This window comes from Peromyscus eremicus, chromosome 1 (assembly GCF_949786415.1).
Source record: "Peromyscus eremicus chromosome 1, PerEre_H2_v1, whole genome shotgun sequence".
Taxonomy (NCBI): Eukaryota; Metazoa; Chordata; class Mammalia; order Rodentia; family Cricetidae; genus Peromyscus; species Peromyscus eremicus.
Genome location: NC_081416.1, coordinates 149322466 through 149346096, shown reverse-complemented (window position 1 = coordinate 149346096; position 23631 = coordinate 149322466). Strand labels below are relative to the sequence as shown.

General features: G+C 43.1%; 1 protein-coding gene across 1 annotated transcript in view; it reads right to left on the bottom strand.

Moving 5' to 3' along the window:
• Window positions 1-7389: 7389 nt before the first annotated feature.
• The window catches only part of Prmt3 (protein arginine methyltransferase 3), an 80372-nt gene continuing 64130 nt past the window's right edge, over window positions 7390-23631 (bottom strand). The window contains exons 14-16 of the mRNA XM_059274287.1: window positions 17697-17747; window positions 17418-17505; window positions 7390-7772 (exon numbers count right to left, since the gene is read on the bottom strand). Of these exons, the coding sequence (XP_059130270.1) occupies window positions 7663-7772; window positions 17418-17505; window positions 17697-17747 (249 nt within the window). The 3' untranslated portion in view covers window positions 7390-7662. The remainder of the gene's footprint in view (window positions 7773-17417; window positions 17506-17696; window positions 17748-23631) is intronic.

Below are 23631 nucleotides of genomic sequence, written 5' to 3'. Positions count from 1 at the left end.
AACCCTGTCTCAAAATAAAAACCAACATAAAAAGCAAAATAAAACAAAGCAAGGCATGGAGCTGTGCACCTGCAACCAGGAGGCTGAACCAGAGGACTGATTTGAATTGAGGCTAGGCTTGGCTACATAGCAAGCCTCTGCCTCAGTCAATAAAAGGAAAACAAAAGCAAATATACATAAATTTAAATGACACCATACTTAAATTCCTTAGTTCCTAAGCACTAGAATTGTCTCAAGATCTCACTTAGTAAGAAGCAGTTTGGGGTTTCCTAGTTTCCAGAATGTTCTCACCCTTTCCACTTTACTAGGCTTCCAGGTGGTGAGAATGGATCAGCCCTGCCCACGCTTCCCAGGCTAGGTGGCTACTGTGACCTTCCTGGCTCAGCATATTCCAGATGCCGTCAAAGTCTAACAAAACGGCAGGACATACCGCAGAATTCTGAATGCCTCAGCCACACCTGTGTCTATTTAAGGAAAAGCAGGATCATTAAGCCACAGCCTGGAGAACTGCAGAGGAGCCCACAGCGAAGGTTCGTGGGAAGAATCCTATTAGAGATCTCAGCAGGGCTACATGGAGACGCATGCTAATGAAGACCTCATGTTTAACACACTCCCAGCCTACACAAGCCGTTTGTTCTTTTGAAAACTCTGAACAGAGATGGGGAGATAACCACTTCAAACAATTCCCATGACCTGCTCAGAACTGTATTGAAATGTTTCTAATTATTAGAACTGTCTATGCAGTACGTGGAGATTTTGCTGAGTCATTCATGATTGCACCCTTTTATTTACCTGCTAATTTTAAGTGAACAAATCAGTGTTGTTATTTGAAGACAAGATCTTGCTATAGAACACAGGCTGGCCTCAACTTCTCTATCTGTCCTCTTCAGCCTCCTGGGGTTACAGGTATTGGCCAACACATCCAGCTTTTTAAACGTTTTAATTAGAAATAATCAGATCTTTTAAGGAAAGCTTCGTATCTGGGCAACCAGCTTCCTCTGGCAGGATCCGCTGTTGCCAGTCTTGTATTACAGGTGCATATCAGACTACAGGACCCTCCAGCCTGATTGCAAGCTCAGGCCCTTGTGGTGTGAGTCGTTTTGTTTGCTGATAGAACATTTTGTGCTTACTAATTAAAATGATAAGCACATAGATAGGAACAGAAAGAATAGTTATGAAAGCAGCTTTACTTTTCAAACCCACCATCCAGTGAGAAGTGCCTGTCTTGGCTACAAATCTCACAGAACAGTTAAGGGCAAGCCGTTCTGGTTGGGTCTATGAAAAATGGCCTCATTAAAGCTAACACACAACAGTATCTTACAGGTCACTCACAGTGTGGAATCTTAAACTGCACCAACAAACGTCTGGCTTGTAACATGAAACTTCAAGGTTTACTGTGCCCTTTGAAAAGGCATTTGTAACATTACCAGTGTGTGTGTGTGTGTGTTAGTAGTTCACTGAGCTATGTAGACCTTTCAGTGCTGGTATAGTTTATTATTCAGTACTAAAATCATGTCAATATTACCACTAAATCTCAAAACGGACCCCCGCCCCTTCCTGGGGCTCTTACTCTATTGGAGGAAGTGAGAGAGACTGGTAAGATAACAGCGGACAGCTATCAGAACCATGGGAAGAGCAGAGGATGGGCCTGGAAGTGAGTGGCCTAGCAGGGACCCCAAGTGCTGCCCAGCAGTGTCTTCTGGACACCACAGCCACTGCGCCGTGGCACTCACTACAGCTGTGGTTACCTGCACAAGACAATCACGGGGACGCCTGGAGCTCGCAGGAGGGATACTTATTTTCCAAAATTCTAATTTTAGCTTCTTGAGTCTTACTATTCGTTAGTAAGGAACTCTTCCTTCTGTTTTACTTGTCACAGCTTGTGAGTCATTCTCTCAAGTAAAAATGATGATGTATTCCAAAGATAGACGGGTTCACAATGCCATGGTACAGGTGGTTTCCCTGGAGACGAATACTGTACTATGGCATGTGGCAAAGGCACTGTGTTAGTACCATGCCCAGTGTGTGTGTGTGTGTGTGTGTTGGTTTTTTCGACAGGGTCTCAACTGGGCTGCGCTGGTTAGGCTGGAACTCTGTAGCAGGCTGGCCTTGAACTCACAGAGATCCACCAGCCTCTGGATCCTAAACCCTAGGATTATAGGCATGTGCCACCATGCCCAGCTCAGAATATATACAGAGACCAGGTAGAAATTGTCCTCCGATTTCCACGTGTGCTGTGTGTGGCATTCATCTCCCCACTCCATCACACAAAAGTGATAAAAAAGATGTCAATACTTCATACAATACTTCATATATAGTTAAAGAGATCACAAAATGTAAACAGCCTTTCTCTGGGGGCCTGTGACTTCCCCACGGTTGCCCTGTGCCATCAGTGCAGCTGTGAACAGGATAAAGGGCAATTATCCTCTCACTGTCAGCAATAGCTCTGTTCTTCTGCATGGCCTGCAAGGTTTAGGGAGTGTGTTTAGTAAATTTTGAGAATCAGTGATCTTTCTAGGTGAGTTCTTGGACCTCCACATTCCAGCTGATGGGTGACTGGTATGTTTGGATTCACTGCTACTATCAACACTAGGCAACATGATCTCAAATGCTACCATTTTGGAATTCTACCCTCATGAACTCTCGGCTTCAGTGATCACGTGCACAGCCCAGACCCATCAACCGACACCGTTGGGCCTCTCCACCCACAGGACATACAGGTAGTTATTGGTGGCAGAGGGAAGAGATTTTGTTAGGGATTGTAGCCACTTCTAAGTCGCCCATGCTCCTGCAGGTAACCCAAATGAAACTCATCATTTCACCAGTCTTGATTCAGTGGTGGACTTGCTTTTTGGTCTGCTGTTGGAGCCTGAGCTGGAGTGATTAATGTTTCTCTTCTGCCCCTGGAAAAGTCCACACAACAGCTACTCAGTTTATTTTGAGAATTTTAAAAATTGATCAAATTTCTATTACTCCACAGAAAGTGAGGCTATGAAGAATCAAGCATGATGCAAACACTTGAACAAGTAATGTTTTCTTTTTTAATGTTCTGGCATAGGTAGCCTTTTAAAAATTTGGGCTAGGGGCTGGAGAGATGGGCCAGCAGTTAAGAGCACTGACTGCTCTGCCAGGGGACTCAGGTTCATTTTTCTAGCAAAAACATGGTGGCTCACAAACATCTATAACTCCATTTCCAGGGGATCTGGTGCCCTCCTTCTAGCCCCCCAGGTACCACATATTCACGTGGTACACAGAAATACATACAGGAAAATACCCATACATACAATGAATAAATAAAAATCTTGAATGAAGAAATAAATGAATTGGGCTCATCCAAAGTTACCTTTTGGTTCAACATTCCCACGGCAAGGTTCACATTGTCATGGAGACCTGGTTTTTACTGACTGCATATTCCATGCAGAGAACACACTGGGACTTAGTTGCCTTCCTTTCTTCACTGTTAACTCTCAATAATCACATGAATTCAGTGACAACGTTTTTATGTATTATTCAGCTACAATCTGGACCTAGAGGAATATGAATTACTTTCTATCAGCCAAGATGCTCAGACAATATATGAAAAATGTATTAGGAAGGTCAAGTGAGTTGTAAAGATATTTTGAAACTGCTTATTTATCATTCTGCTTGGAAAGTTTCACTTTAGGAAGGAGACACTTGAAATCATGACAAGGTTAAAAACCAGATGAGCCTTCAAGGCAACAATGCCCTGCTGGCAGGTGGGCAAGGGCGCACTAAATATCCTGCCTCAGGGTCGGAGGTGTCAGGAAACAGCCTAGCAGGATGGGCAACACTGCTGACATGACATAAGTTCCCCAGCCCCTCTTAGAGATCTGGAGGTCAGCCAGACTCCTGAAAGTTCCTTAAGACTCTGAAGCCATTCATTTGCTGAGTCACTTCAGAGTTTATGGTAGCGCTGTGATAACCACAACTTTTAATACTTCTGGTGACACATTTCTGTTTGGTTTGTTGAGATGGTCTGGTTATGTGTAGTAACTTTTCTCATTCTTCCGATCAAAATCGGAGGAATTACATTTTGCTGCTGGTGTTTTTCTCTTTTGAGACAGGGTCTCTTGGCAGCCCTGGCTGGCCTGGAACTTACTATGGAGACCAAGCTGGTTTGGAATTCAGAGATCTGCCTGCCTCTGCTCCCACCTGAGTGCTGAAATTAAAGGCGTGAGCCACTACGCTTGGCCTGGAAATTGTTTTTTTTGGTTCACTGTTTCAAAGGATCAGCACGTACTCACTTGGCCCTGTGTGCTTGTAGGGAGTCTATGCAAGGACCTGGCCCCAACCAAGGAAGGAGGCTGGATAAGCTCTCTGCAAGGACCTGGCTCCAACCAAGGAAGGAGGCTGGATAAGCTCTCTGCAAGGACCTGGCCCCAAGGAAGGAGGCTGGATAAGCTCTCTGCAAGGACCTGGCCCCAAGGAAGGAGGCTGGATAAGCTCTCTGCAAGGACCTGGCCTCAGAGACCTACTTCCAGGTCCAGTCACCTCCAGTCCCCACAACTCTGAAAAGTAGCACTACCAGCTGGGACCAGAGACCAGCACCAGCCTTGGGAAGCACATCAAACCGTACCGTCACATAGCCCAGGCTGGCCTTAAACTTGCAATCCTCCTGCCTTAGTTTCTGAGTATGAGGATTACCAATGAGTACTGTGCTTGGCTCTTGCCTACCCAGTCTGCTGGAGCGTTCTAACTGGAGGGATAAGGAGCTACAAAGTTGCAGTTTCCTAAATTTCTTTAAACTGAGCAGTAACTGTAACTGTTTAGACATGGTTAACACAGACAAATGGAAAAATTACCTTCTACTCAACCCTCCATCCGCACAGATGGACCTCCAATTGCTTCACTCGCTCCATGTTTTTGATTTTCCAAAGCAAAGTCCTTGTAACCCCTGTCCTGCTGTGCCTGCCTTCTCTGCCGTGACCAGTCATGAGTCCTAGGAGGGAGCTGTTTACTCACGGCTGTCACTAAAATACATTTATTCCTTTCCTAAGTAGTTTTTCTACTTCACCCAGATTTTACCTCAGTCTCAGCTGAGGAAACATGGTCTCTAAACACTATCGTTGAGCTACCCTGTTATTCTCAGGAGAGTGGAAAGCCCACAACCAACTATGGCGCCTGAGAGGAGCTGGGGAACCCTACTGTAGTTGGGAGCAGGGAAGTACCATTAGCTGTGGGAGCCACATCTGACATGGCGGTGCAAGAGCATCTGTAGGAAATTCAAATAAAGAAGGCGGCAGTCCTCAGAGCACTAACCAAAATGGTGGCACTTAGTGTGCACTAGGCAATCCTTGACCTTACCTCTCATCACAAACTGGTCTCCCTATGAGAAGAAAGCAGGTCCAGGTGAAATCTGCGGCTCTGTGAGCTACAGTTTCAGTCTTTACAAATGACCTCCTGGTCTCCGTGATAGTGTGGGATGGCTCACATGCCTTGCTATTTCTCTGGCTAAAAGCTCTTAGCAGTAGTGTACCACCACTTCCGGCAGAAAGAGGCGGTACGGAGCCCTGAGACCGAACTTCACATGAGATCCCGGTTCTTCCACCCTAAGGGGCAGGTACAAGTGGGGCACATCGGTTAATTCCAAGAAGGTGGTAAGAAAAGAAACACGCCGGGCGGTGGTGGCGCACGCCTTTAATGCCAGCACTCGGGAGGCAGAGGCAGGCGGATCTCTGTGAGTTCGAGGCCAGCCTGGTCTAAAGAGAGAGATCCAGGACAGACACCAAAACTACACAGAGAAACCTTGTCTCAAACCACCACCACCACCACCCTCGAAGAAAAAAAAAAAAAAAAAAGAGAAAGAAAGAGAAAAAGAAAAGAAACAGATTACTTAGGAGGTGAATGTAAGAGGTTCAAAGTCCAATATCATCCTTGGCTACGAAGCAAGTTGAAAGTCAGCTTGGGCTACATGAGATTCAAATAAAAAACAAAACAAAAAACCAGACAACCTTCCCCTAAGGAACACTCCCCAATACACCCCAAAAGCCAAGGACATAACTAAGCACAAAGCTCCCAGAAACTAGCTATGTGGAAAAGTGGCTGCCCAACCCCAGACACCCAGTGGTTGCAGAGACAAGACTCCAGTTCCGAAACAAGCTTGTCTAAGGAAAACAGCGAACTCCCCTGTTCTGTCCCTAATCAAATCCCCTCCCTTCCCTGTTTTTGCCACAAAACCCCTGCTTGAAGTCATCCTCACTATGGAACCAGGCTGACCTCGAACTCACAGAGATCCACCTGCCTCTGCCTCCCGAGAGCTGGGATTAAAGGTGTGCACCACCATGCTTGGCAAGAGGGATGATTTTTGAGAAATACTTTTTTAAATAGTAGAAAATATTTATTCACTGAAAGGAAAGAGAAAAAAAAAGGAAGAGAAGGCTGGGGCATTGCTCAGTGTTTCCCTATTATGGGTGAGGTCCAGGGCAAAATTCTAATACTGCAAAACAAAATACAACAAAAAAAAACCTGATGGGCAATCTCCTCTCCGCTGACAGTCCAGTTCTTTTCTTTTGTAATCTTCTTACCCTTCTTGAGCTGGGTAGGAGCCAGGTCATTCACTGTGGTCCTGGTGACAATACTGTCACCTCCACTTACTGAGGTCCTGACCTGAACACCTGAATTGTACTAACGTAACCGGCATCTCGTGAAGGGCAGTTGGGCTAAGGACAGAGACTACGACTACACTGAGATCTGCAGCTTCATGGGAACCCACCTACTTCAGGACTAGCCTGAGTTCCTGCTGATGTCTAGTTTAGACAAAGATCATGCCTGGCTGGCCTGCTGAAGTCACTATTTTCTTGAAATTGACTCCTTCCTTGACTTGTTAAATGCTTATGACCTCACAACAGGAATCAGTGTAAAGACGCTTCCAATTTTCCAATAGTTATATATTTTATTGAATATTTTTGTTCTTTCGACCCGAATAACATGATTTAATAATCTTAGGAGATGTGTGACCTTGGCACACAAACCTGGTCTGAAAGGCAGCATTTTTGAGAGGCATACATCTACCTCAGCCTTAAGAGGAGTCTACGGCACCTAGGCTAAGTACTGAAGTCAGCCCCTCCAGCAGTGCTATCTATGGCTAGAGAATGCTGAGGAGAGACAGCTGAGAGCTGCAGGTGGCCGGAGAGAACTGGCTCAGCTTCTGCAAAGAGGATCTGCAGGATCTGCAGGATCTGCAGGAGCCGCTGCTCTCCGGGCCACTGGCCCCCTAGTCTTGAGATACCCTGATATTGCAGCCAAGAGTGTAACTAAAAACTGTTCCTCCAGAAAGGAAATCTACAACAAAACACTGCTCTGTGCTGCTCGTTATTAAAAACAAAATTTACAGTAAGAAACTTATATATATATATAAATCCAGGACTATTACTGTTCCAAAAGTAAGCCAATTTAAATGACTCTCAGTTTAGCAGAAGAGGGACTACCTTCAGCTAATCTTCCAAGCAAGCTTCTGCGGCTAGGATCCCCACAGCAGAGGTGGGAGGGCACCATACTCCACTGAGCTCCCTACTCTATCTACGCTTACTACCCAGGAGCTGCAGCCCTGGGAGCCTGCCCGTCCCACTGACCATCCGACCCCACTTTAAAGATGCGGGTCATGTGTGCTTCAGGCTTTGGGGCAGCTGGAGACCATGACAGTCACTGGAGACCATAAGTCTGAGTTGAGTTGTTCAAGGTCAGGGTCACAATGAGGGAACGAGGATCCTTCTTATTCTTGTGAACTGTGATCTTTCCTTTCAAGGCTTCACCTACAAAGAAAGGCAAAGCACAGAGTGAGAACAGGCTGTTGTGAACATAACATCCACAAGACATGGCTGCTGGCCTTCCGTGTCCTGCCAATGCAAATAGGAAGAACCAACATAGGTCCAACAGTGAACACAAACCAGTTCCACCAAACGACACCTGTTACAGGGCAAAGCCAGGTTTTCCTAAAGACTAAAAGGAATGGCTGTGTGCCTTCTAGTACGAAACCTTCTCATTTAACTTTCCCCATCTCTTTGCAGAGTCACTCAAAGCAACAAAGCAAGGCTGACGGTGGTATCCTTAGCATTCCCTGCTTTAGTAAGACCACACCACAGCCCTAGGCACAGCTTCACACTGCGGATGGGCACAATATAGGGGGAAGAATGATGATAGGTGTGTGTGTGTGTGTGTGTGTGTGTGTGTGTGTGTGTGTGTGTGTAACTGTCTGAATACTGAACATATGACATATGCCACATTTAAAAACGAAAGTCCGGCACTAATTTCCCCCACTCCAATATGGACTAAAATAGACAGCAATTGTTGGGATATGATGATTTCATTACTCACATACTCCACTTGTCTTTGCAATGAGGCAAGACTCACGGGTAGAGCAATGGAAGAAACAGTGTGGCCAGGACACAATCCATTCAGCAAAATCTAAAAGTGACTTATATGTTGATGTGTAAGTTATGTGTGCCTGAGCCGGGCGGTGGTGGTGGTGCACGCCTTTAATCCCAGCACTTGGGAGGCAGAGGCAGGCGGATCTTTGTGAGTTCGAGGCCAGCCTGGTCTACAAAGTGAGTTCCAGGAAAGGCGCAAAGCTGCACAGAGAAACCCTGTCTTGAAAAACCAAAACCAAAACTAAAACAAAAAACAAAAAAAGTTCTGTGTGCCTGTGGCTCTGATAGCTAGAATATTCCTCTAGGTTGTGATTATTATTTGAGACAGGATCTCACTCTATAGCCCAGGGCTGACGGGGATCTCACTATGCAGCCAAGGCTGGCCATGCAGGTGTGAGCTAACACACCTAGTCTTTTCTCTGTCTCAGTAAGAAAATGAGATAAACTATCTCAAGTCGGCATGCTCACCAACAGCAGCAGGACCACCATTCCTAGTTCCTAGTCAAATGGTCCGAGTGGGAAAAAGTTGTTGTTTGTATTTCTGGTGCTAAGACTAACCCTGAGCTTTGCACGTGCTAAGCCAGTGCTTACCACTGAGCTGCCTACCCTGCCCCAAGCACCAGGATTTAATAAAAGAGGTCATTTGATTCTCAAGTCTGTGTCCTTCTGCTGTATAGCTATGTCTCCCATCTATCTGAAAACAGTTGTTACAGCCAAATAAATATGCTAACAAGGACATCAAACACCCTCAGTTTCACTACCCAGCCACATCTTCCTGTAATGGCATTAGTGTCTAAATTATGCAATTCTAATAAATTATAATATACTTATCTATTATGGCATTAACTTAAGAGAAGAAACAATGGCATTAATATTTTTACTAAATCTTAAGATAACTGCAATTTAAAATACATAATAATGATTTTTCTTACCAATCCTTTAAAAATATATATATTCAGTCACGCATATGCCTTTAATCCAGCACTTAGGAGGCAGAGGCAGGCAGATCTCTGTGAGTCTGAGGCCAGCCTGGTCTAAAAAGCAAATTCCAGAACAGCCAGGGCTACACAGAGAAACCCTGTCTTGAAAATCCATTATACATATATATTTCATAATGTACTTGTGTGTATGGAGACCAGAGGTCAACCTTGGTTGGGTGTCTTCCTCAACTGCTTCCCATTTAAAATTTTTTAATTTAATTTCTTATTAATTCTTAGGAGTTGCATACAGTATGTTTTGATCATACTCACCCTTATTCCACCAGCTCCTCCCAGATCCATTCTCCTTCCCTTCCCACCTAGCTTTGTGTCTTTTTTGTTGTTGTTGTTTTTTTTTTTTTTTTTTTTTTTTTTGAGACAGGGTTTCTCTGTGTAGCTTTGCGCCTTTCCTGGAACTCACTTGGTAGCCCAGGCTGGCCTTGAACTCACAGAGATCCGCCTGGCTCTGCCTCCCGAGTGCTGGGATTAAAGGCGTGCGCCACCACCGCCCAGCTTTTGTTGTTATTTTTAAGACTGCTCCTGGAACTCACTCTGTAGACCAGGCTGGCCTCGAACTCAGTGATTCCCCTGACTCTGCCTCCCAAGTGCTGGGATTAAAGCCATGCTCCATAGTGCACAGCTTTAAAAACAAAAAACAACAACAACAAAAAAAAAAAAAAAACAAAAAAACTCCACCAAGTCTAATATGTGCTGCTTATATATTCTTAGATGTCTGTGTGGCCTTATACGGACTTACCAGGGGCTACAAAGAAAACTGACTGCTTCTCTCCCAGAAACTGTGAGTTGCCAATAGCTCCTTAGCTGGGTCTACTTTATGTTATTTTTTGTTTTCTGAGACAGGGTTTTATACTATGTATCCTTCAGTGACCTTGAAGTCATAGAGACCACCTTTTTCTGGTCCCCTTCCAAATGTTAGGATTAAAAGTATGTGCCATCACTCCTGGCCCAACTTTACTATTTCTTGGAGAGAGGATGCCTCTCACTACACCTAGAGCTCACAACTGGGTTAGACTAGCCAGTGAGCTTCAGGGATCAAGCTGTCTTGGCTTCTTCAGCACTGGGATTATGGAACATGTGGCTCTTTATATGGGTGCTGGGGATTTGAACTCTAGTCCCCATGCTTGAAGGGCGGGCACTTTACCAATTGAGCCATATCCTTTTGTAGTTTTAAACTTTTATTTTATACCAACAAACTTGGTCTGAATTTATCGTTTACTGACTGTGAAACTGGGAAGGAGATGCCACTTACTGAATTAAATGAACTTGTTTTGGTATATAACAGAGAGATGGAACTTATGCCATGTATCAACATCAAATATGATGTGTGGACCACTGTCTGTGAACTCAGTGCATCCTCATCAGCACCCCAGTGCAAGGGCTTAAGGCAGAAATTCAGATGCCTTTAAAGTTTATGTCAACGGAATCTGAAAGAGCCTAAATAGTGTGAAGAAGCAAGAGGACTCAACAGTTATAAAGATGGTGTCCTCCTGGCTTAAGGACAGACACATAGATCAAGAGAACAAAGTGTGCGGTCAGAAAGAGGCCCATATGCATATGGCCCATTAATTTTTGACAAAGGAGCCAAGGTAATTAAATGGGAAAAGGACAGTTCTGTCAAGAAATGAAGATGGAACAACTGAGAAGATGAATCACTAATTCTTAAAATGAACACGAAATAGATTATAGACCTAAATGTTGAGAGTAAGCCTGAACGTTCCAGAAGAAACACGACATCCTTGTTGGAATCAGCTGAAGTTTTAGAATCAGCACAAAAGGCACATGCTATCAGTGACTGACCTAGTAAAACTCATGTTCTATTCTTTGGAAAGACATGGCAGGAATTGGGATGAAGATATTCTCAATGCCCCTGTCTGATAAAGACCTTGTTTCCATTTATGCAAACAATTAATTCTCACAACTAAATGACAACAAATAACACACCTGAAAACTGGGCAAAAGGGCAGGATGTGGTAGCGCATGACTACTGCCCAGAACTTCAGAGGCAAAGGCAGCAGGAGGAGGATAGCAAGTTCAAAGCCAGCCTGGTCAAGCCAGGCAAGGATACATAGACTGTCTCAAAAATCCCTACAAAAGACACACAGATTCCAATAACAGATGAAAAATGATGATGTCATTAGTAATCAGACAAATGCAAATTACATATACAAACACAAGTCTGGGCAGTGACCCAGCCATAATCCCAACACTCAGGAGGCTGAAGCAGGAGATACTGGACCACAGAGTGAGGCTGTCTCAGAGACACAAAGACAACAAAGAAAGTACAGATAAAATTATGCACCCAACAGAATTGCTAAAATAACCGACTGTATTTGAAACAAACCGTGGCAAGAAGTCACAGCACTGGTAGGAACATTAAACATGAACTGCCTTAAATATGAAGTGGATATTGCTGCTGTTCCCATGTTTGAAGATAAAACAAAAGACCTCTCTTCCACAGCAATAATTTCAAAGATTAGGGTGCAATACACTTACTGAAGTTAATTAAATGGTGTGAAGGGTTACAGTGGTAAACACATAATTCATACTGCTGAGCCCCCTTCAACTGTCCATACCTAACTAAAGTGCCAAGGCAGTGGCTGTCACTGCAGGCTAGATAAGAGTCATTAGTCAGTGTCAGGCAGATATAAATAACCGATGCTGCTAGGAGTGTGTAGGCAAGCTCTTGCTGTATATAGAGAAAAAGCTTGAGCAAGCTTGTGTAAACAACCTGAGTAAGCTCACTGTATGTGTGAATATCAAGCAAATGCACTGTGTGTGTAAACAGCCTGATCACAATCATATTTTCAAATATAAACATGGAACAGATCAGGATTTTTTAATACAAAATTTTTGTGCAAGCTGTGTAAAAAAGCACGTATTATTTTCAGATGCAAAGAAACACCATACATTAATAGGAAGTCTTCTGCAACTAAACCCTCCATTCTGGAGACAGGCCCCCCCATCAAGCTGGAGCACCCCCAAATTCTGAAGTCAGCCATTTCTTTACAATTATTTTTAGAACTAGTCTGCAAATAAAACAAACAAAAACCTAGTGAGTTTTGCTCCAATCCAAATGGATTCTGGCTGAATTCTTATTTCAGACATGCTTTTAATTGGAGAAATTCTTTATTCACATTTTTCCCCCTTGTTATTTTCCTTTTCTTTTTATTTCTTTTTTCTTTTAAAATTGGAGACAGAGTCTCACTGTATAGCCCTGATTGGCCTGGAACTCTCTATGTAGATCACGCTAGCTTTGAACTCAAGAGATCTACCTGCCTCTGCTTCCCTAGTGTAAACTATGGGGTCCAGCCATCTATCTGCCTGCTTTCTAGGTATTCAGTCTACCTCACAGGGAGTGAATCTAGTTTACCAAACAACACTGGCCATTGTTGAAGATAAAAGCACAGACACAGATATATGCACACATAAACCATCTAGGAAGAATAACTGCATGGCTATACTTACAACGTGTTACATGAGTGTATGGTGGTGCACACCTATAATGTCAGCATTCAAGAGGAGGCAAAAGGATCAGAAGTTCAGTTATCCTCAAGTACACAGTGAGTTCAAGGCCAGATTGGGCTACTTGAGACCCTGCTTCAAACAAATAGCTTGCATGTTACATCATGGATACCAAAATTCTTATGGTGTAAAATTTCCAAAATAAAAGACTCTTGGCTTGAACTCTACCTAAAAACCTGCCATGCATAAAACCACACACAGAAAATTCTTTTCAGCCATGCAAGATAAAATCCAAACAACCTGTTCAAGTCCAGCAACACAGTAAGGACCCCAAGCACAATGGAGCTGGCAAGATGGCCACATAGCAGCGAGTTAAGTGCCCTGGCATTGTGCCACTCTAAGTGTCAGAAGAACTAGACTTAAGCGAGTGATTATTCTCTTACTGTAGTCCCTCAACACAGCAATATTGATATGCCTAACACTAACAGATAAAATCGAAAGGCTAAGGACTCATGCCAATAGAACTCAGCACAGCCTAAGGGATGCAGCAGCAGATGTATGTACAAGTTGACCTGGAGAAGAGAGTAGGGAGCCATTGATTGAGGACAACCAGTAAGACTCTCCAAAGTGAGCAGAGCTGAAGTGAAACTCACACAGAAAAGTCACAGCTGCTGCTATGTAGAAGACTATCTTGACTAAATCCAAGGAAGTTCTTAAGAAAATAGGACGATGAGCTAATAAGAAATGACCAATCTAGGAGTTGCAGAGATGCAGCTCAGTGGTAGAGTGTTTGCCAAGGCATCTGTGAAGCCCTGGGTTTGATTCCCAAGCACCAGAAAACCCCCAACCAGAAAATGTAGCTGGAACATGAGTCAGTTAGTCTGGGGGCCCTGAAAGAGTGCAGCCGGAAAGGATGAAAGACAAAAATTCTTTATAAACAGCTTTGGGAAAGTCTGAATTTTATCTGGATGAAACTGTCCAACCAGGGAGTTTAAAATTTAGATGGCACTTACAGTTCAGAGTCTTGCCAACATTCCCTTTCATAAGCCTGCCACTCCAAAAAGTCTCAAAAGATGATCTACTGACCATGTGCTTTATAGTTAAAGCCTTTAAATTTATGTGTCTAGGTCTGGTGTTGGTTCAGCAGGTAAAGGCATTGCCACCAAGCCTGAGTGAGGACTTGAATTCAATCCCTGGGACCCACATTGTGGACAGAGGGAACCAACTCCCTAAGCTATCCTCTGACTTCCACATGTGCACCTATATATACAAATAAATAAAATGTAATACAAGTTTTTGTTGACAAAAACAGATGGCATCTACAATCCATTAAGTGTATACTATACTGAGGGCAGGGCATTTAGAATTTCCCTACACAGTGAGAAACTCAATGCTTGTTGTTAAATCTCCCCCTCATTTTGACATCTACCAATCATCTATATCTATCAATCTATTATCTTTATCACTCAAGCATCTATCTCTCTATTATCCATCTATTTATCTACCTGAGAGATGCTTTTTTCAAGGCAGGGTCTCAGATAGCTCAGGCTGGCTTTGAACTGACTATGAAGTAGGGGATGACCCTAATCACTCACACCTCTACCTTAGGCATTTGCCAGTACCCAGGTCATTTTCAGAGCACTTTCATGGACTATCAAGTTTAATGACCTGTCCTGCTACTAATCTCACTTAGTCTTCCACTAAGATACCTCTGTCCACCTAGAGAGTGACATTCGGGTGTAATGTCTTCTCACACACTCATTTCATGTAGAAAAGAGACTTATTTCAATGTGCTTCTCTGCTAATCCTGTCATTGCTGGGTCTTTATGAGCTCCCATTTTCCTGCATTTGGTGTCTGACCAAATGCTGCTATCAAGGACTTCACGGGGAGTAGCAGGTTTCATCATTTCCTTTATGGTCACGGTGCTTCTTGCACTTTAGTTCCCTGAGGCTCATTTCAAAGCTTTGCTGGGTGCATGCCGGTAACGGGAATGACACATTCCCACCACAAAGGGATGGGCTTTCTTGAGTCCCTACTGAAGGAATACAGTTGGTAAAAGCAGCATTTGGGCAACCTCTGAGAACCGCCGGAGTCCTGGTGGACTGCAGTGTTTGGGTTTGTCTGTCTGCCCTTGTGCTCATATCCGATGTGCTCTCTCATCAGCCTTCTATGCAGCATTAGAGTTCTTGTCTCATCTGCTTGTCCTCTTTAGACCTCTGCCCTCCAACAAACTTCTAGCCTCTATTCATTAAAGGGTGTTAAGTTGGTGAGGCTAGAGGGCAGCCTTAGCATCACACACATGCTTCCTAACACTAGGAAAAGCCTGGAGGTGAAGCATGCACCAGTCATCTGAAGGGTAACTACAAGAGTAGGTAGAATTTCAGATTCTTACCAGTTATCAAGTATTTCTTTGAAATTAGGAAGGAGACCGGAGAAGCAAGCTTAAGGGCTATCTTCCATCTCCCTCAAGTCTAAAACACAAGAGGTGGGTGGGCCTGCTTTTAACATCCTAGAGTTAAGATGACAAGCTTACCACAAGAAAGACTTTCAAGTTTTCATGCAAGGCTAACAGGAGCTGCAAAAATGAAAGCAAGCTGCATCCAAAGTCCTCGTCTCTGTTAGTCTTAGGTCAGCTGGGCTATGTATGCTTCGGAGACTATCAAGGTCTCATTCCCCCAGACAGCACTGAAACCTGAAGTGAGAGGGGCCAGGACATACAGCTTTCCTCCAATGGCCGCATCTGTACCTACACTCTATTTATGCAGCAACCATGAAATCAAAGCCATCTCAGAGGGTCAGGAAATAGGATACAGAGCTTAGCATAATGGCAGCATGCAGTCCCTGCTTGGCTTCATCAAATCCTAACACTGGAACACAGATTCTTCAGTTTTAAAAGTAGCAGTAAGTATCTCTGACATTGAACCCCTTTGCAGCCTGCTAAGTCTGAACAACTGTCTGGAGCCATTCCCATCTATCACAACAGAACTCATGCTCCTGCTGCTGGACACTACCAAGTCTCGATGTCTCCTCCCCACACCTTCCCTGGGTGTGTTTTCAACAGTCTCTCAGCACATGGTCACAGAAATCTTTACAGTTCTTTGTAGAAATGAGAAAAGCTGAATGATGGCAGAGAAAAGAGGAGTAAGTAAATCTGGCAGCTACATGGAAGAAGAGGTAGAACAGCCAGCATGCAGGGAGCTGAGACAGAAGGATTGCTCTGAGCTTGAGGCCAGCCTGGGCTCCAGAATGAGAGCTTGCCTCAAAAATAGTAACAAAGGTCAGCACACCTTTAATGCCAGCACTCGGAGGCAGAGGCAGGCGGATCTCTGTGAGTTCAAGGCCAGCCTGGTCTCCAGTTAAGGCACCAAAACTACACTGAGAAACCCTGTCTCGAAAAATCAAAAAAAAAAAAAAAAAAAAAAAAGTAACAAATGTGGGTCAGATAAATAATGCTGTGTGTAAATATCATTCACAAACCAAATGAGAGAAACCGAGGCAGTGAAAGACTCTTCCAATACCCCACTTACATGCAGTTTTATGAGTGTAACTATTTGCATACGCATATGGAGAAAGTTGAAGCAAGCAGCTTCAGCGTAGACACTTCCTTCCTTCCTCTACTGAAATTCTCTATACAAAGCTGCCCCAGTCCAGTAACCACTGAGTGAGTCTTAAACATTCTATTGCTGATAGTGGCTTAATCACTTAGGAAATAAAACATTTTCTTTTAGTCATATATGCATGCTATCACTTACTAGTTACTGCCTAAAGAAACACTTTCTGGAGGCTAGAGAGATGGCTCAGCAGTTAAGAGCATTTGCTGTTCTTGCAGAGGACCTGGGTCCCAGCACCATAGGGTGGCTCCCAACCACCTGTAACTCCAGTTCCAGGGGCTCCAAAGGCCTCTTCTTATCTCCACAGGCATATGTATGTATGCAGTACCCATATATACATGCAAACAAAGTATCACATGCATAAAATAAATTTTAATTTTTTTTCTGAATTATCTGCTAGCTTTGAGGTACATAATATTCTTTATTTTAGAAGGTAAAAATTAGACTTAAGGGTTGACCATGTTACTTAATGGCTGAATGCTTGCCTAGCATGTGTGAAACTATAGGTTTAATCCCTAGCTCCTAAACACAGAGCAAAACAAAAAAACAAACACGCAACAAACCGGAGACTTAAAATTGGAAACTTTTCTTAAAATACAGATTTTTTAAACTTATTTATTTATTGAGTGTGTGTGTACTGGTATACTATGTATGTGTGGGTATCTGCCGAGGCTGGAAGAGAACACTGGATTCCCTGGTGTTGGAGTTATAGGTGGTTGTGAGTCACCAGATATGGGTGCTAGAATATGAAGCTGGGTCCACTGGAAGAGCAGCAAATGCTATTCACAACTGAGCCATCTCTTCACTCCTTAAAATACATTTAGAATCAATGTAAATCAATACTAAAGTACTTTAACCACACATAGGTGGGCAGCTCTAAGACTTCCCACCTCAGCATCTGTTATGTTCTTCTAATGAGTGACCACCATTCCCCCAGAATGAAGGCAATGTTACTCACCTGCTTTAACTGGAAATGGTTTTTCCAGCAGAAACACTGTCTGTTTCCAGTGTGTTTTGGTGCTCTGAGGGCCCGTAGAGAACACGACCTGCATTGGTAAAGTTCAGAAGTATCTGATGAAGTACATGATTTTTAATATCATGGTACATTAATCTACTACATCAAATACAAGCTGTGACTGCTTACAACAGCAAAATGCTTCTGATCAAACACCTTGGGGCACAAATCAAACAGAGTATTCCACATAATTAATCCTTATGAATAACTCATGATACTTACCCTGTTGTGGCAATTCTTCTCAAAATATATATCAAAGTACCCAGCAACTGCCTGTGATTTTAAAAAAGAATATGATTGATTATTAAACTAATTACATGATGCAATCATTAACTATTCAGCCTTTTAAGACTTGACAAATTAGAAACCATCTCAAAGACTAGACACCTCACAAACTTATTTATTTGTCACTATCTTTCCAGGAAAAGATGTAAATAAAATGAAGACTATAATTAGCTTTTCCCCATAGAACAGTGTGATAATAAGGGTAACAAGGCTAATCAAACAATCAATAAATGGCTTCTCAGAGAAATAGTCAAGCAAGACTGCCTAACGTAAGAGGCTAGGAAGAGAGGCCCAGCTAGGCTGCCTGAAGAGACTTCAGGTGAAAAGCTGGCAGACAGCAAGGGCAGCCACCCTGCACCCTCCAGCTCTCCTCAGACTTCAGACATCTGCAGCGGAGGGCAGGTTAGGAAAGGCCAGAATGCCAGAGCTCAACCCAGACTGTGATCCACAAAAACATGGTCTATGAGATCATGGCTACAGTTTGGTTTGGGTTACAAGAAAAGCTCTCTTACGCAACTCACTTAATTTCTTTTCATCTAGTTCACCAAACTTTAAAGCAAATTATAATAGCTTTGTGATGGGATTAGTAGATGTAATTTTTAAATGTAACTACTTATTATAAAAATATAATGAGCATAAATCACAGTACTCAAATAATATTGCTCTTACAAAAATATTATAAACATATATGGTTTTGACAAAATATATGTGGAAAACATATATATGAGGAAAAACATTAAAATTAACTCTAAAGGTTATTAGGACAATACAAGGAAGTCTCCAGAAAAAAATTAGCACATTCAGATTAATATATATTTCACATTTGAAAAAAGATTTATTTTTATTTTATGTGTATGTATGCTTACTTGTAGGTATGGGCACCATATGGTAATGATTCACATGAGATAATTATTGATAAATATGATGAATAATCCAAAATTGAAAGTTTAAGTTTCTCACTGATGGCCAGATTAAGGTGGGCTTGAGCCTCTGAAAAGTTGGTGCTCATGCTCAGGGATACAGCATTTTACAGGCAAAAACCACAACGGTACATCAGAATTCAACAAGGGTCAGAGTAACCTTGAAATGTTCATTCCTGGCAGAGGATAGTAGTTACTTTAGACATAACTTGCCAATTATTTTGGCTAATATACTTGGACCATCAAGGCCATAGCAATTTCAAATGTGTGGCCAAGGCAGAAGGAGGAATGGTGGGGGGCAGGAGGTAGAGGGCTGAGAACTGTCAAAGCAAACACAAAATGGAGTCAGACCAGAATGGCCTTACTTAGTCATTTCAATGTGTATCTGACATCTGTGGCAACCAGAAGAGGGCAAAGGTCCCCCAAACTGGAGTTACAGGGGTTGTGAGCTTTGGAATGTGGGTGTTGGGAACTGAACCTGGGTCCTGGGCAAGACCAGCATGAGCTATTGACCACCAAGGCATCTCTGTAGCCCAATTCTACCTTTGTTTGTTTAAAACTTAAATGTTACCATTCCCTTTTCTTTCATAATGGATTAGGTGGACTTAATCTGTTTTCAAAGCTAGCATTAAATTAAGCTCACAAAGTGTTAAAAACAAGGCATTGATTATTGAAAATTCACCATCAGGCCAATTTGTGTGCTCTGCTTCTTTTGCAAAGAATGTGAAGTTTTATTGATCTTGGAGGGCTAATTCACATTGAGTCCGAAGCAAATCCAATACTTAACCTTGAAGTTCATTACATTTTAGACACCAAGAGGGAATGGAAATGCTGTTGATACTTCTGCCAAACAGAATCACAAGCAGAGGTTCTCAACACAGACTATCCTAGAGAGCCATGAGGCTATCGTGAGCTTCTATAACACATCCCTGTGTCTCAAATACCTACACAGCACCTTTACAGATGAGGGAGCTGCTTTTGTAAGTATACTCTTGGGTGCTTGCCTTGTTCACCACTACATTCCTGGTGCCTGTCCCACTGCATGCAATAAAGATTTGCTGGATGGTGCTGAGTAGACACAACTTGAGTACACCACTCACCACACTGATCACACTCTGCCCTATCAGGCTGCAGTCTGCTTAAGAGCAGGGCTGAGGCATGGCTCAAATTTCTAGACTTCTCACCCAGCATCATTTTATGTAGCTCTCAAACATTATTAAACACATTTTAAGTTCTCTGCCTTTTAAACACAGCTAGCCTTATGAAGTTAGGATAACTAAATCACTGTACTTTGTACATTGATGATTCACCACAGAAATGAATAGAAATAAAGAAAACTGGTAAGAATCTAATGTTTTATTACTATGTCTTTTTGTTTCTGTTTTGTTGTTGTGTGTTTTTAAGACTGGCTTATTTAGAAAAGAAGGAGAATGACCGGGTACAATCTTCCTCTGGGAAGAGAGCGAGGACCAGGAACTGAGTCAAGTACTAATGGCTAAAGATTTAATCAACCATGCCCACACAATAGAATCTTCATTAAAAACCCCTAAGAAGGAGATTCAGGGAACATTCAGACTGGTGGATGCATTTATGTGCTAGAACAGTGGCTCACAGTGCCTTTGTGGCAAGGGCAACTCCAGTGCTGGGAACTTCCAGACCTGCTCTTGTGTCTATCATAAGACACTGGAAAAAGCAAACTGCTTAAAACCAAGGAGGGTAGGGATCTGCAGCCCAGCTCGATAGAAGTGTAGGTGATGTGGCAATCTACCCCTGGTGAATGAAATGTGGGGCTATTCAGGCCGAGACCTTAACGCATGGAATCTGCACTAAATAAACCAAGTAGTTCAGAAATGAAATCATAGGACATCTAGCAGGTGTCTGACAATAGGAAGGTTGGTGGAAACTCAGACATTTGGTATTCAGTGTGTAGGCAGTGAAATGGTTTTCTGTAGGTGACTGCGGAATGGTGAAACAGTCAGAGCACACTATTAAGTGGCAGGCAAACCTGGTGTGTGCATGTGTGACCACAATGCACCTGTGAAGACACTCACCAAGGGAGGGCAGGTGACAACTTTGAATTATTTGTGTTTGCTGTATCTGTCTGCATTGATATTTCTAACAGAAACAACAGCTTATGGGGAATAGGTAACTGTGACTACTACTTCTTTTTACCTATAACATTACACAGACATACACTTCAACCACCATCCCTATCTCAGCTCCCCCAAAGACTGGGCCAAAACTGTTTCACATGCAATAAGAACTGACTGACCTGGGAGGAGTCACCTCTTCCCTAATTAACAACACCATAATAACAACACTTTCCAATGAAGAGAGAGCAGAAAGAGACAAGAGAAAGTGTAGACGATATGAAAGACATTTCTCAAATCTGAGATGCATTAAAACATACACACAGAGAGAGAGAGAGAGAGAGAGAGAGAGAGAGAGAGAGAGAGAGAGAGAGAGAGAACTACTTCTCTAATTCTGCTTTTTATAAAAAGTAGAGTATCAATCAATCACCTGGCAGGACAGTCAGAATGATGACAGAACACCAGTCTGAAGAGGGAGTTCAAAGTACAAAGATACCTTAGAGCTGTCTTCTAACCCCAAACAACTACCTATGAATTTCAGCTAAAAAAAAAATCAAAGATGAAGCTGATCTGCCCACTCACACCACAAACAGTGAAAGAAATATTGATGAACTGGAAGGAAGGAAGGAAGGAAGGAAGGAAGGAAGGAAGGAAGGAAGGAAGGGAGGAAGAAAGGAAGAAAGGAAGAAAAGAAGGAAGGAAGAAAGGTTTCAGTGCTTCTTTTGTTTTGGTGACCAGCATCTGGAACCCTCCTGACCTACACCCCTCTCTGGACATGCATCTGCCTCTGCTTCCTCAGTCAGGCCTGTCGTCACAATGGCATCTGGAGACCCAGACCCCAGAAAACCGAGGGGACTTAGGAAACGTTGAGCAGTATCTGCAGACAGCCTGCTCTTCAGTGTGCTTTCCCAGGACCAAAAATACAGAACACACTGGCTCTGGAAAGCCAAAGGGGCAGTTTCTGGACTCGTTTGAGACAAGGTCTCACTGTGTAGCCCAGGTTGGCCCTAAACACATGCTCCTCCTGACTCAGTCCAAGTGCTGGGACTATATTTTGTTCTTAGATAGAGCAAGCTTTACCATGCCTCAGTCTTCTCCTTCTCCCTTCGTGTGGCTAGTTAGTAATCTGTCCTTATCTGTGCTTGCTCGATTTATTTTAATTTCAGTTACTCAAGGACAACTGTATTCTAAAAACAGTAAATCAATTCTAGAAACAGTCACAAATTTAAAGTAATTTACTATAGTATTATGTTATAATTGTTCTCTTTTAATACTGTTACCCTTTCACTGTGCACTGTGCTTTGGATGTATGGTAAACTTTACTGGAGACATTCATGTATGTGTTGGCTAGTACATGAGATACATTGGTGTGGGTACTGTCCATGATTTCAGGCACTCAGGGGGCTATGAGATAAGCGGTTCTTAGAACAGGAAGAAGACTCAATCTCAAATGCAGTTGTGGAAGCCAGCTGAACTACGGCTGGAGCTCGTACTTCTACAGAGCCACTGGGCAGAGTGCTGTTTTCAATCAAACGTCAGCTGGTTTGAGAACAAAACTATTCCATCCAGAGAACATAAGGTGCTACTGCTTTTCAATTACAGTCCCACCATCCTGTTGCTATCACTGTGGCAGGCTGTCTTAGGTCCTCCAAGCACTAACTTCCTACTTTCGTTTTTGTTTGTTTTTTGACACAGTGTTTCTCTGTGTAGCCTAGGCCTGCCTCTGCCTCCTGAGTGCTGGGATTAAAGACAAGCACCGGCACACCTGGCTCCAGGTGATAGTTTCAATGACCTATATGCTCCCCCTGAAGTCACTCCAACACAAAAATCTGGAAATGGAGACACCTAGGTAACAGCAGTGAATGACTGGAGCTGAGCTGAGGGAGAGCAGGTGGCCCAGAAGGTAGGCCCAGAGCACATTTCTGTTAGCTTCCCTTAGATACCTCGTCAGCAGCAGTAGGGACTGCTTGGGAGAAAGAGGTATCAAAAGTAGCTGGTTAATCTACAAAGTCAGAGTGATAATTAAATACTAACCCCCCCCCCCCCCAGACACACACACACAGTACACTCAGCTTTATCAGTCACAGGCTTTAGCTTCAAGGCTCTGAGGCCAAGAGGGGGAATGGGCAGCCATCAACGCCATGGTAAAAAGTGAGATGGATAATGATGACAGAGGAGAGTATGAAAGGAGAGATTGGTGGACAGTGATTTCTAGGACAGGTGACCACTCTGGACATTGCTGAGAATCTTTTAATTCTGACATTTGAGGCACATGAGGAAGTAGTCAGTATGTAGCTTTATTGTGGAGAACACTGTTCCAGAGGAAACTGCTCATGTCTCTTGTGGGTGTCACAGAAGAAAATAACACTAAGCAGTTATAAACAGAATCATTTTAAGTCTCTTTTAAGCCACATTTTTGCTTGTTTTACTTTGTATGCATAAAAGTAAGCAGTTCATTCTGCACCCATGCATTTGGAGAATAATGAGGTAGATCAAACAAATGACTTTTTCATGTGTGTCAGTGCGATGGGTCTTCTTACAAAGGGGACACCCATGTGTGCATGGAAGATGATGATGGCAGCCAATGAAATGAAATCTGTCTAGACTCTGGACTGTATGAGGAGGAAGGAAATTAAAAATCATCATGATCACTATCACCTGCAGGGGGTAATTCATCATTTCTGTTCCTCTTTGGTATCATGTTCCACCAGCGCGTGGTTACAGCAGATACAATTAGGCAGCTGGCCACAGCCGTGGAGGATAATGTGCTTTTGATGGAGTTTATTCAAGCATGGAGAAACAGAGCTTGTAATCCATGTGGCAGGATCTCTGCAGCAAAAGCACAATTCATCTGCTGTGGAG